Source organism: Struthio camelus, chromosome 2 (genome assembly GCF_040807025.1).
Source record: "Struthio camelus isolate bStrCam1 chromosome 2, bStrCam1.hap1, whole genome shotgun sequence".
Classification (NCBI taxonomy): Eukaryota; Metazoa; Chordata; class Aves; order Struthioniformes; family Struthionidae; genus Struthio; species Struthio camelus.
This window is the reverse complement of record NC_090943.1, coordinates 146,726,245-146,740,156: the sequence shown is the minus strand read 5'-3', so window position 1 is coordinate 146,740,156 and position 13,912 is coordinate 146,726,245. Positions and strand designations below refer to the sequence as shown.

Genomic DNA, 13,912 nt, shown 5'->3' with positions numbered 1-13,912 from the left:
AAACCACACTCTAGGCTGGACAAGTCACTGGTCTAACTGAGGAGGACGTTTCTTAGGTTAACCTTTGTGCTGAGTGGAGCAGAAAGGCATCTACTGGGTAACACAGGTGGTGGTGCTAGCTGCCCTGTGAACCTGGTCAGGCTGCATACATGACTCCGACTTCCCTATGAATCAGGGGAGTTGGCGCTACATTATTGTTATTGTATTATGCAGGGGTTTTTTTTAAAGTATTTTAGCAGAAATACCCCTCACCTTGTCCTCAAGCTTCTTGTGGGCTTTCTGCTTATTTCAAGAGCTGTATTTAGAAGTGTTTCCTTCCTGAAGCACCTGTTTGTCTTGGATATCTCTGTCTGACTTGGTTCTGTGCTGCCCCTGGACTGAGCCAGGGCACCTTCATTTTGTATCACTGTTGCCTTTCAAATGATAGGAGCGAAGTTCTTTTTACTGTTTGTTATGTGGTATCAGTTTTATTTTGGAAATATTTGTATATGCAATGATTTCTTATGCAAAACTCTTTGAATGTCACAGCCAAGGTCAAATAGCCTTGATGAGCTAAGAGCTCTTACCCCATCACAGAGGCAGTCTTTATATATCGCTGACTTTTACTTCAACTTTGGTGTTTTATAAAATGCAGCTGTCATTTCTATGACTCTAAGAAAAATATTCTTTCTACAACATAATATTTATACATTTCAGTTTACAATTTCCATTTAGTCTTTTTATGATTTTGCAGCAGATTAATAATGCATTCTATTTCGTGTAATCATTGTAAAATATTTTGGTGCCAAAGAGGACTTTTTTGAGCATCAGTGCTCAGACCTAGAAAACAGTTCTGATTAGGCTTGTTATTTAAAAATATTATTTAAAAGAGATATTATTGCATTTTAAACCATAAAGTTATTGTAGATTCTTTAGAGTAAAAAGAATGAGTTTAAAAATAGGAAGTTTAAGCCTAGAAGTCGTTATTCCTTTTTTTCCCTGCACATGTCCTTTTGGCACTTCATCTGTTGTGAGTCGTCATTTCATTGGAACAGACACCTGCTGTGGTTTCATAAGTGATTACTTTGTTAAAGTTAACGTGGCAGATTTTTTTTATAATTTTCTTTTTTGACATCATGTTTTTATAGCGATTGCTTGCTGCCACTGAAATGGAAATAGTTGGGTATTATGGATATTATAGGTTAATATAATATTTTCCTTCCCAGGTTTCCAAACAAGAGCAGAAAAAAATGGATGCTTCTGATGGAGGAACGGTTGAAACTTCTTCACGTTGCAGCGGAGCACAGGACAGTGGAATTGGCAGTGACAGTGTTAAGATCAGGATAGTTCAGATAGAGCAACACAGTGGTGCCAGCCAGCACCGCATAGCCCGGCCTTCCCGCCAGTCTTCCATTGTGAAGAATCTGAATTTCATCCCCTTTGACATTTTTGTTACAGCAAGTCGGATCTCTTTGATGACTTACTCCTGTACTGCTTTACCTAAATCAAAGTCCCAGCAAGACCAAAAAGATGGTGAGAAAATAAGCAGAAGCTCCTTGAACCTTCCAGAAGTGGGTCCAGGGAGCAGCCATGACACCAAGAAGCCCAGTCAGGCAGGCATTTCCTCTGTCACGGCGGACGATCTTTTGAACAGTAACGCTCCCCTGGCTACTGGGAGAAAACCAGGTCTGTTGTCGCTGGAAAGTCTGCACGCTTCTACGAGATCGTCCGCTCGGCAAGCCCTTGGGATAACGATAGTTCGGCAGCCCGGTCGCAGGGGGACCGGCGACGTGGAGCTGCAGCCCTTTCTCCACCTTGTCGTCTCGCAGCCTTCCGTGCTCCTCAGCTGCCACCACCGGAAGCAAAAGGTGGAAATTTCCCTGTTTGATGCTGGGCTTAGAGGAGTAGCCTCGGACTACAAGTGTACAGGTAAGATCGTTTAAAGTTCATTCCTATAATAACTGCCAAAATAGTTGGACTTCTCGAAGGGCCTGGAGCGGCGGAAGAGAGCAGAGCTGATAGGCTACGGGGGCATCTTTAAAAATTGATCAGTAAATACGTGTATCTGTAGGATTATACACCACAGCTGAATCAAGTTAAGTATGTAAAATGTCTGAAATGAATTAGGATCTACCCTTTTAGCAACCAGTTCTTCCTGTTCCTCAATATTTCTTTCTCGGCACAAGATGGTAATACGGACTGCTGCATTGCTTTAACGTTTCAATGTTATCTGAGGAAGTAAGAGTTTGTAAGTCAAGCTGATTTCATAAAAAGGATTTTTATGACTGAGTATTACAGTATTTTCCCATATTAGCCCACTGGTAAAATTTACAGCAAAAACATTGTAGAAGCACCTGGTATTTTCATCGTAAACTGTAAGAAAATTATAGTGCTCTTCCACATGGCATCTAATGATGCCATGTATTTTTAATTTTTGTTCAGCTGGGTAGTAGAGCTTTATAAGAATTTCCTTCTCTTAATGAATGTGTCCAATTGTCAGGGGTTTTTTAATGCTTTTTTTTTTTCATTTGGTATGTAAAGTTTATGGTAAGGAGTAACTACTGAAGGGAAAAAAATAATCTTTCTGAAAATTTCTTTCCCTCTCTTACCTGCACTGCTGAAGAGAGAAGTCAAAGGGTTGCAATTCCTTTGTCTGCTTGCCAGTACTGGGTGTAAAACTTTAACGAGGTAGATCATTATTCTGTAGATTGTTACCCCAAAAAAGGTGTAAACGAGGATGCAGAGAACTGCTGAAAGATCAGCCAGAAAAGTATGTTCTGTTAAGTTCTTCACTGAATGAGAGCTGTAGGTGAAAAACACGGCTAGTTTTTCTCTTGCCAAATTTCTTACAACGTATGAGTTATGAAAAGTAGGATACTTTTATCCAGCTTTAGTGATTCTTTGCTGAGTGAAATTGTTTCTTTTGAAAGTTGGCATTAAAATGCTGTGTTTACACAAAAGGCTAACAAATGTTTTTCTTAATAAATCTAAACTTTTGGGGGGAATCTTAATTTTAGTGAAACTTCTTAAGAGGGATTAAACAGTCGGAAGGAGGAGGAGTGGACAGCTGAAGAAAAGAGACATAAAATAGGGAGAAGGTTCCTTCTCTGCCATGCTTTTTTTTTTTCTTTTGGTCATTCTTCTATTTTCGTCTTTCCCTCCTGTGGCTCCCCTGTCTTGGGAGAAATATAGCTGCCTTATAAATTTGATTAATTTCTTCTTGGTCATTGTAGCAATTAACAAATATGATAATTTACCATCTTTTTACTTCTACTGATTTTGAAATACATAATTATGAATATATGCCTGTGTACAATATGTAACTCTAAGCGATAAATAATATTGCATCAATAGAGCTTCCCAAATAAATATCATGTCAATATCTCCTTAAATATGTGGTAGACAGAAGTAAAATAATAAAGAAGAGGGGATGATTTTTATTATCCAGATGATAAATTCCATGTAACCAAATGATCTGTGAAAACACAGGATATGTGGAGTAAAAGTTTTCATATTTTATCAGGTTATAAAATAAGATTGTTTTCTATCTCCCTGTCTTAAATCGTGTCAGTACATCCTCAGGTTGAGAATATGCTCCCATTTTGAAGCACTGTTGTTGATTTGATTGAGTATTGTCCATCACTAAATAAGGACAAAGAAAAGCTTGAAGAAAAACATAGGAATAGTTTTAAGTTAGAGGTCACAACTTCATTAACTTAGTGTTTTGGAAAGATGCTATTGAACTTCCTCATGTCTCGTGTCTGAGGAATTCGAGTGCGTCTTGTACAAGCTGCCACCACATTGGCATTAAACTGGGCAAAGTTCTCTCCATTCTGCTCCTGCAGTTAACTTCCTCATCCTTTCACCGTCCTCCTATCTGTGGGTGCAAGGGGCTTTATTGTAGAAAAACTGGCTCTGGCCACAACCTGTAGTTAAATCTTGCGACAAATTCAAAGTGAATCCGAGAGCACAGAAGCATGACAAGAGCTTTAAATAATGAAGACAGCAGGAGCGTGTGACCTGAGAGCTCCTGGCTCCCCACGGTTGTTCAGTGAGACCTGCAGAGGTCTTGTGGGGGCACCAGCGATTAGCCCCGCATGGGTGTTCCCCCTTGCTTTGTTTTTTTTTGTCTCCATGGCAGACAAACGTGCCTCTCCTTCCCATAAAACAGTGTGGAGGCAGGAGTCACACATTATGGGATGGCAGAACTTCTGGCCCTGTCTTGCTGCCTTTGTGGGCAGTAATAAATACCTTACTCACATTTGTCAGGCAGTCTCCTGTGCTTTATGCCTAAGGCTTAGGGCTCTTTTCAGAAAACTTGGAGCGAAGTAGGTGCCAAAGTTCTAGCGCCTTAAAGCACCATCCTAAATGTATTTAAAAAGTTAATAAAACTAATCCATGCTTAAAGTCGCATGCTAATTCACACAGCAAAATAGGTAATATAAAGTTTTTATTGCCTCTTGTTTGGGAAGACCTGCTGTGCTTGTAATTGCATCCTTTAGGATTAATGTTGTCACACCACTGTAGTAACGTGTTACTTTTGGAAATTTCTATTTTTACTCTCTCCCACAATATTGGAGGGAAATCTGCCATCAACTGTTTTATATATATGTAAATATATGTGTGTGTATGTGTATATATGTGTATATATGTATGTAAAACATATAATACACCATTAGAAGCTTTGCACTGCATCTGCTAAGTTGCCATAGTCAATTCGATAAATCAGGCCAATTTTCCTTGACATTAAAACTGTTGGCACACAGTTTTATCTGAAAGAGATGTATCATCCAAATGAAGAACGATATAAAGTTCATTTGAAAGAAGTAAATTAGCTTCTCTCCCTCTGTACAACAGCTTTGTACTGAAGTCCTTCTCTGTATATCAGGGACTGTACGGTGGGAAGGGGACAGAAACGGTGTTTAGTTTACAGGGACTGATGCAACAGAATACTTCCAGTTAGCCTCTCTAGAAGAGACTGCTCTTGCATCTGTATGGAGTATATACGCAGCTCTGTGTTAGCTAAGGTAGAGTGGGAGAGGCACACAAGTTAAACAGACATATAAGATGTATTTACAGTAGATTTTAAGAACTTACAGAGTATATTCACTTTTGAAAAACTTTTAAACGGTGGACCTGAGCAATCAGGCCTGATGAAAACATTGTGCGCATTACGCTATGTAGCGGAGACGGGCAACACCACAGCTTCAGCTCTGGAGGTCAGGGCTGTAACATGGCAAATTTCATCACAACCTGAAAAGTTTCGCCTTGTCTGGGAGAGAGAGAGAAATGCATGATGTTTGTTATAAAGTTTTATTAGTGCTCCTATAGAGGCAGTTTTTCATTACTTACAGTAATATCGTTAAGCTTATATAATTAAGCTCTATATAAACTGTGTAGCTTAGACCCAAGATATGCTAATAAGAACTCTGCCATTGCAAATCATCATTCTATACATACACACACCATATATACTACATGCAAATATTTTAGGAATGTTTTAAAGCATGTGGAAAAATTGTTTGGAATCTATGTTGCTGTGTAAAACTAAAGATTAGTCCAACTGCAATGGATTCAGGTCTTGCGAAATACCGTGCTATAATTTCTTACATCTTTTCTAAAAGAAAAAGAGATCTACAGTTTTAAAACAATTCTTTAAAATCTTGCAAGGTGGAAGCAAATACAAGATTCCATTGTGAAGTTAGAAGTGTCATATTTTTTGATCTAAGATAGCTCCGAAGAAAACTTGACGGTAAAGAAAATCTAATAGTAGTTTAGACCTCGTTTTGGTTTCCATCCTTGACCTCATATGAGTGTATTTTTGAGAAAGATATTGTTCAGTTGTAAATCAACAAAGAAGTACATCATTTACGATTGATTTATAAACAAATAGTTATTTATGATTTTAGAACTGTGTATTTCCCTAAGAAAAAAACTAAATCTTGTGTCCAGAGGACAGCAGAGATTTTCAAAAACAATATTTGACGTGTAATTTACTACATGTTTACTACATGTTTCACAATTTACTGCATGGGTTATGCTTCTGTATATGTGGTAAACATGTAATAAAATTTGCACAGAGACACATCACTGTGTGGAAATGTATCCAAATGAGTAAGTCACTCTTAACTGAGGAGCATAATTGAAGGTTTTGATAATTAATCCTACAGTGATTTTCAAATTTTTAACATATGCCTTTGGAGTTGAGGTCAATCACACTCTTCGTAAAATTGTGTAATAAAGAATTCATGAGTATTCTCACAATATGTTTTGTGAAAGTTTTTTGAAAAATAGCAAAAATACTTACTTTGTTCCTAGTATCCTTGTGGTAAAATGTGGAATAAGCTAAAGATCTCCGTGTTTATATTTATCATGCATGCTGATAAAGTACCGTACCCGCAGGTCGTATTCCCACTCCCTTGAAACCCTTCCTTGTGCTCCAGAAGTTAAAGGTGTTACCAGCAGGTAGTTTGCTGAGAGTTCGTTTTCGTTTTATGAACTTTGAATAAAATAGGGAATTTATCCCGTAAAAGTGCAGCAGCGTGAATCCTAAGGAGAAAAATAGTTGATCCTGGGCTAGTGACAAAATTAAGCTTACTGCATTGTGATAGATCACTACGTGGAGCGTGTGCAGTAATGAAGATTTTAATACTGTTATGAAACTGCATACATTTTAATTGAGATAACGATTTGATTCTTATTTTTGGATGATTTCAAGTTAATAGAACATGAAATTCAGGATCTTGCTCATTAAGCTGTCCCTCGTTTATATGAGGGAGGGTATTATTGCACTGGGGCTGAAGCACCCACGGAAACGGTGCATCTGAAGCACTGGGCTCCTCTGCTCACTAGCTATGCTATTTTTTGCTTACTTTCTGAAAGATGGAAGAAATAGAACTTAAGAAGAAAACAGGAGGAAATCAACTGTTTAGGAGTTAAATATTGTTAGTATGTTAATTAGCAATTAGTAGTAACATCAGGCCAACGTCTGTATATGGGAGCACTTGCCTGCCTTGGAGCTAAAGACTAGCGGCTGTGCTTGCAGTTTCCTCAGTCTTTCTTTCAAACCATGTCCACTGGCACGTCAGTTTGTGGGAGAAGGAAACTTGTTAGGATATTACAATGTAAGCTGAATTTTATTACGGCTGTGCTAGACTGCTTCATTTGTGTTATAAACTATTTCTGTAATTGCGCAGCTTGATTGCAATTATGTTACTTAGCACCAGGGATGGGAACTTCAAAACAAAGTAAATAAATTAATGCAGTAAATAGTAACGGCTTAGTAAATGTCGTTTGAAAGAGTAGTTGTTGGTTGAGCTGACTTGTAAGATTCTGTATAAACAGCCTAAAAGATACTGTGAAACAACCTTTTCAGTCAGTGCTCATCCTGTGTTTAACAAAAATGGCATCTGCTAGCCATTAGTTTTTGCAAATAGATCATTGGCCACTTCCACTTAAATAAAAGGGTGCGCAATTGTTTTCAGTGTAATCTCATAAGCGGCTTTTATAAATATTTTTTTAAATCTTTATTTGCTTTGTTTCAGGTAATGTAATCCAGATACAAAATTGCCTCATTTCCTGAGCATGATGCTCTGGGTATTCTTGAAAAATATTTTTTCTATTTGTTTGTTTGTTTATTTTAAAAGAGGAGATTGTGCAGCTTGATCATTTTGAAGGGGAAAAACTTCCCCATAAATATTTGTTATGCGTGGAATTTCTTCAACTTCCTCCGGTGAAACATTTCAGCCATTTCAGTGAGACCATCTAAAATTATTCTTTTTTTTCTTTTCTTTTCTTTTTTTTTTTAAACACCCACGCCGCTGATGGCAGGGTGTCCATGCAGAGCAGATGCAGTAGCTGAGAGCACATGTAACCTCTGCTCTAGTGGAAAGCGCAGGCTGCACGGAGAGTGATGCAAGCTGGCTGCAGCAGGAAATCTGCTTCGCTGCCTCGCTGTCAGCTCGTGCTTCCTACAAAGCAGAGCAAGGATTTAAGGCCGTTTCCTCGCGGACCGTTGCAGGAGTTTTGCCGGAGCGTCCCCTGCTCCCCTCCGAGGGTATTTATTGTCCGTACACCTGCGTGCGTGGGTGTACGCAGGGTCCAGCCTACAGCAGTAGCGAGGCCTTGGCCTAGGAGGCTGCACTGCTCAGGTTACTCCGAGTGCTCCTCTGTGTCTTCCTGACGCAGCCCTTGGGATTACGCTCACACAAATGTTTTCCCGTTTGGGTTCTTTGAATACCAATGGAAACCACTTTTAAAACAAGACCAAACGTTCCACTGTAGAGTATGAAACGCAGAGGCGATTGCAGCATTGTACTACTGGCTTGCAGAATTGACTGCGGGCCAAAATGTGATTCATCCATTGAAATAAAAGCAAGTTGCAGGGCGACCTTGGTGTCAGTAACGCTGCAGCTGCCCCGGGCCAAGCTGTGTTGCCCGCGTGGCTCTGTGCCTCTGAGCCTGGCTTAGAAGCCTCCCGCTGGCCCTACCCTCAACGTTGCCCTGCAACAAAGCCACATTCCGGAGAACAAAAATCTTCAAGATTTGAAGTTTCTCCTGCCTCCCTCCTTTCCTTTCCCCCTAGTCTCCTTTCTTTTCAGAAGTTGTTTTTTTTTTTTTTTTACTGTCCCCCATTCACAAGCGAATGAGGGGATATTCAGCGAAGGCAAAAGCTTCCAAATTCAAATCAAATTAAGGAAGGTATTGCATAAACTGTGAAGCTTTGGAGCTGAGGTTTGGAACTTAAGTTTAAAAGTGGGTTTGGATGTTTGGGTGGATGCAAAAATTGCCAGAGACTTTTTTTGTCTTTCATTCTACTAAAAAAGAAAAATATTGTGGAAGTTATTCAAGGCCTCACAGCTTCTCAGTCTTACAAATTTTGAAATACAGTCTTGGTTGTCAATCTGTGCTAGCTGTCTCACCATTTTGCTTTTGCTGCCACAGACAAATTTTTCACATGGCGTGGAGGATAGAATTTCTGGCCCCCTTCACCGCTCTGCACTTTTCACGCTTTTCTTTTCTCTCTTTTGGCTTGCTGTGGAGTAATTCTACCTTCTCCTTTTACTTATATATGCATCCCTGGGGTTTTCTCCAGCATTTTCTTTATACAAATAACTGCAAATTTAAGTGTTGATTTTTGGGAGAATCATAGAAAATGGAAATGGAAATGACCTATTATAATACATTATTCAGAGCAGTTCCCTGCTGATGCATAATTGTTCCCTATTGTATATTTCAGAGTGTGCTGTCAAGTGTATTTTTAAACATTCTGAACATTTCCATCATTTCCTTGAGGAGGAAGAGTCCTTTTTCTAATAGATCACACCATCAGGAATTCCTTAAGTTCCAGCCTAAATTTTGTTTTTCATTCTGTTGCTTCCCTGGCAATTTTTATGCCCTGCGGCACCCCACATGATTTATTCCTTTCCTGATCCTTAATCCTACAAAAATGCATATGCTGTTTTCTACTGTAGAAAGGATTTCAATTAAGACAGATACATTATTTTACTCTTTTTGCCTTTTATGTGAATGAGTTTGTCCTAGCTGTCAGACTCCATTCAAGTTTTTGAGATACACAGTAGAGCAGTCGGTTTTCAAGTGTCTGGATTTCTTCTAGCTTTCTTCTCGATCAGTAGAAACTAACGTATTGATCCATGTCTGGCATATTTGGATGTACGGTTAAGTCTGCTACCCAGGTTCCAAGTTAACTGTGCCATGGACATGGGAAGCTCAAGCAATTCTTTGCATGGCCCCTCAGATGTATTACCTTGGATGCCAGATTGTGTGAATGCAGCTATCCTGCTTCTAGAATTGTCTGAATTTCAGAATAACACCGTTGTTTTGGTGGTAAAATTTCACCTAAGCTTAAAAAAACAAGACAAACAAACTTGAAATCTATAAAGCAAGTGCTGAGTCAAAAGTAATATATTTTGTTAGTTTAAATTGTGCCCTGAGGTGTCTTTGCATTGTGTTCCTAATCTGTAAGTTCTGGAGTCATGCTCTACCCCAGGTAATGGAGGAATGACAGTGCTGAACTCTTTGCACTCATGACAGACCAACGTAATTTTCTGAGGTTCCCTGTGATTCCTTGTTTTTCTCTGCTTTTGTGCTGCAATTCTTAAGCACCCTGAGGGTTGTGTTTGTATAGCTGATGTATTATGTCATGCAAGGATTTTCTGCTATGTAACTTCTTTTCATCACAGATATTTTCGTCTTTAAGCAGCTGCATCTCTGAAATAATTATTAGGTATTTAATAACATAAACACATCTTAGGAGAATAGGAAAACCATTTGATGTATTCCGCAACAGAAATATTTGGCTAAATTTACTGGACTTTCTTAAAAACCAGTGGTTGATCTAGGCTGCTATATGCAGTATATCGCAATATCTTTAGGAAATTAGACAAAATAATGGCATATTGCCACTTTTTCAGCTGCAGTTAGAAACAATAACCTAGAGATCAATTTATTTGATCCAGTGACATTCATTGCACAATGTTCTGTAATTTTTGCAATGTTTTTCACTGTATGTTCTGAAAAATACAGGTATACTAGTTATTTATCATGCACTACCAGTGCAAAGCAAGGTAGTGTGGTATGGAATCAAGTCAAAGATAACATTTGTGTTCAGAACAACTACAAGACTGTATTTTGGGAAAAATGTGTACTTTGGTAGTAAAGAATTTTTTTATTATTGTTTGCAATCTTATTTTCAGGCAGACTCTTGACACAGGAGAAGAAGGTATTCCCTAAAGCATTAACTATAGAAAAGGGAGTGTGCCATACCATTCTGGTTAGTGTAATTAAAAAAAAAAAAGTGCTAAGAGCTATAAAAAAGTAGAAATTCACGTGGAAGCTATACAAATCTGTTGTATGCAGTGACAGCTCTTAAATAACTGTTGAGAGCTGACTTTATAAACGTATGGTGGGAATAAAGTGAAGGAAAGGCTGTAATGTATATGCCACGGAGTACAAATTTTACTGTAAAGTCATTGCCTGAAAATTGATCACATAAAAATAGAAGAATGTGCTAACTTTTGATCTTTTCCATATAGATCTAAAGTCATGATCAATTGATTTCAGTAGGTTCTTTGAAATCACATAAGGGTTTATATGTGCCAAGTTTTAGATGAATCACATGATAAGGTCGAGACATACAAATTCCAAAACTCACTTTATATACCAGTCCACATATGACTGTGATGCCACGTTACCATCTGTTGACTATAATAGTGGGTTTGTAAATACTGTTCTTGAAAGGTATCCAATCAGTAAAACTCAGTTAAATAAAGCAATTAGAACAATTTTTAACCGACTGAAAATAGGAAAGATGAAATTTCATCAAGAAAATCTTTAAATCTTTAGGGATGAGGCAGACATTCTGTAAGTAAAGCAGCAGTCTTGGCAGTAAAGAATAATTGAGTGTTTAGAATTTAAGATGTGTAGTGCTAGAATTCAGGACTCTTGCAATAAGGGTTGCTAACGATTAAAAAGTCTTGATACAGTGCTGTTTTTATCATCTGTGATGTATAGAAAATGAAGAAATGGATAGCACTTGCAGGAAATTAATTTTAATGTACTTTTGTAATATTAGGGACTGATCAAAGGAATACCATTCAAGATGGCACACAGGAGTAGCCACTGATTTTTGAAAGCTAAATATGGTATATGAGTGAAACTTCAAACTGAATGATATAACTGCACTATCACTATGCTGTTACGCCTGCGATTGGTGGCCTTCTCATCTTGTAGCCTTCATAGTTTGTCTTTCTGTTTTCATTTTCTCTACCTGGCAGTGAAAATATAGTAGCAGTTTTTAAGCACTGATCCTTTTGCAAGGACTCTTGAAGTGTCATCGTGATTAAAGCTAAAACTATAGGATATTAAAACTCATCTTGTGGCGGGTGCTATTTTTTACTCACATTTTACTTGACATTTTTTGCAGGTTTCTATGTTATGTCTAATTGCTGCTGTAGTCTGTATGCATATGTGTGCTGCTGCATATGTATGCCTGCATTGCATACACATGCGCATCTGTCTATAGGCACAAATGCTGTGTTTAACAGTAGTAATATGAATACTAACCATTGTGTATGTATTTTGAACATTTTCGTTTACTTAGTCAATTTTGTATATAGTGTTTTGTTATATATCACATTGCTGGAGGATCATTAATGAATGCGGTCCTTATTACCTTTAGATCCTGGAAAGACTCTACCGGAAGCTCTAGACTATTGCAAGATTTGGTTGCAGACAGTGGCAGGAGAGGTAGATGCCAAAAGTGGTATTCCACCTTCTCTTATCACAGTGCAAATTAAAGACTTCCTTAATGGACCAGGTAAGCATTGCACTTCAATCTCCCTGTTTTAATGTAATCTCTTCTTAGGTAGGCACACATAGACATACCGATACACTAGATTATCAGAAAAATGTTGTATTCTTTGCTGCTGAACGTGGAATTTTTCTCCAGCACTGAACTGAAGTCAAAGTAGAGGAATGGTCGGTCCTGGACTGACCTTACATCGGTTTAAGGCCTGATTAATTCTTGTATTTCCAGGCTAAATCTAGAAATCTTACTCCTTTAGAAGTTTAAGGTTGGCAAATTTCCAACAAAATGAAAACTACCTGCTTTTAGCCCTAAAACAACTATGACTTTAAAATTTATTTAAGTTGTGTTTAGCAAAACAAAGGTAGCCAAGGCTGCCTTTGAAATTGTTTCTGAAGATTTTTGTGAGCCTTTGTCTCTTGGGTTCCTTGGGATCTGGGTACCTGGCATTACAAATTTGTACAATCTAAAATGTTGATACTGTAAAATTGAAAAAATATTTGTACCGTATTTGTTTAACTAACACAGAATATAAGTGGTGTGGTGTATTAGCATTTACATAAAATAACATAAATGACTTGAAGTTTCATTCCTGAAGTCACAAACTCCTGCAAACTGAAGTATGTTAAACATCCTCTGTTTTGTGAGTTACGTATTTATAACTACATTGCTAGTGTAAAATATAATTAGTTACATTAAAAGTTAGAAAATACGCTTAAATTTTTCTATGCTATCATAATTCACCTCTTGTGCATGTATCGTAATTTGTTGAACTGTGTTATTTCCTTTCTTCTTGAATAGCCTTACTTCACTCAGCACACAGAATGATCTGTTATCTGTCATTTAGTGAGCAGCTCTTCAGTACTGGGTTTTCCTGTTCATGCAGTTTCCTGTACAGGCTAATGCATTATTTACAGCACACTATTTAAACCTAGCTCTACAGCAAAATAACTTGTTTCTGCTGTGTTGCTTAGTGCTTTAGGATGTGAGCACTATAGAAATACTAATTTACCTGCACAACCGTTCTTTCCATGGGTGATAGGATAGTATACCCTGTCCATTTCATAGAAGGAGACGCAGACGCAAGGAAATGGAAGATTTTTAATTGTTTTTAGGTTACCGATTTAAAACATACAATTTCATTTTCCAAGGTGTACAGAAAACGTAGAAATTTAGATGTTGGAAGCACGGTTCCTGTTGGTTTTGGATGGGGCAGTGATCACTTCTGCATATCAAACCCCAGTATGTCAAGCTGAACCACCAGAGAATAAGACATACAAATTTGCCAGCTGACCGTGAAGACTGTGGTCAAGTAACTTGCAAATTCATTTTTCCACTCAGTCAGGCAGGAGTCTTGAAGAAAGAATCAGTACGTGAACAACTTATTTTTGCCAATTTTTTTAGTTTTCTGTGCTGCCTTAAAAGCATTCTTTTAATACAAGATTTTAGAACCACCTGACAATGCAGAAGTGTTGTTAAACTGATCCCTACCTGGCTTCATTCACAAACAAATCATTCACAGGATTTGGAACCTTCAGACCTACTGCATGTTCTACTGCCATTTGAACTAACAGGTGATGGGTAGGAATAGTGGTTTTTCATTCTAAG

At 38.0% G+C, this 13,912-nt stretch overlaps 1 protein-coding gene across 4 annotated transcripts in view; it reads left to right on the top strand.

The window, feature by feature from the left end:
• The window catches only part of VPS13B (vacuolar protein sorting 13 homolog B), a 484,859-nt gene that overhangs the window by 364,012 nt on the left and 106,935 nt on the right, over positions 1-13,912 (top strand). For all 4 annotated transcript variants that reach the window (XM_068932943.1, XM_068932945.1, XM_068932942.1 and 1 more), the window contains exons 34-35: positions 1,206-1,908; positions 12,179-12,316. In XM_068932943.1, the coding sequence (XP_068789044.1) occupies positions 1,206-1,908; positions 12,179-12,316 (841 nt within the window). The remainder of the gene's footprint in view (positions 1-1,205; positions 1,909-12,178; positions 12,317-13,912) is intronic.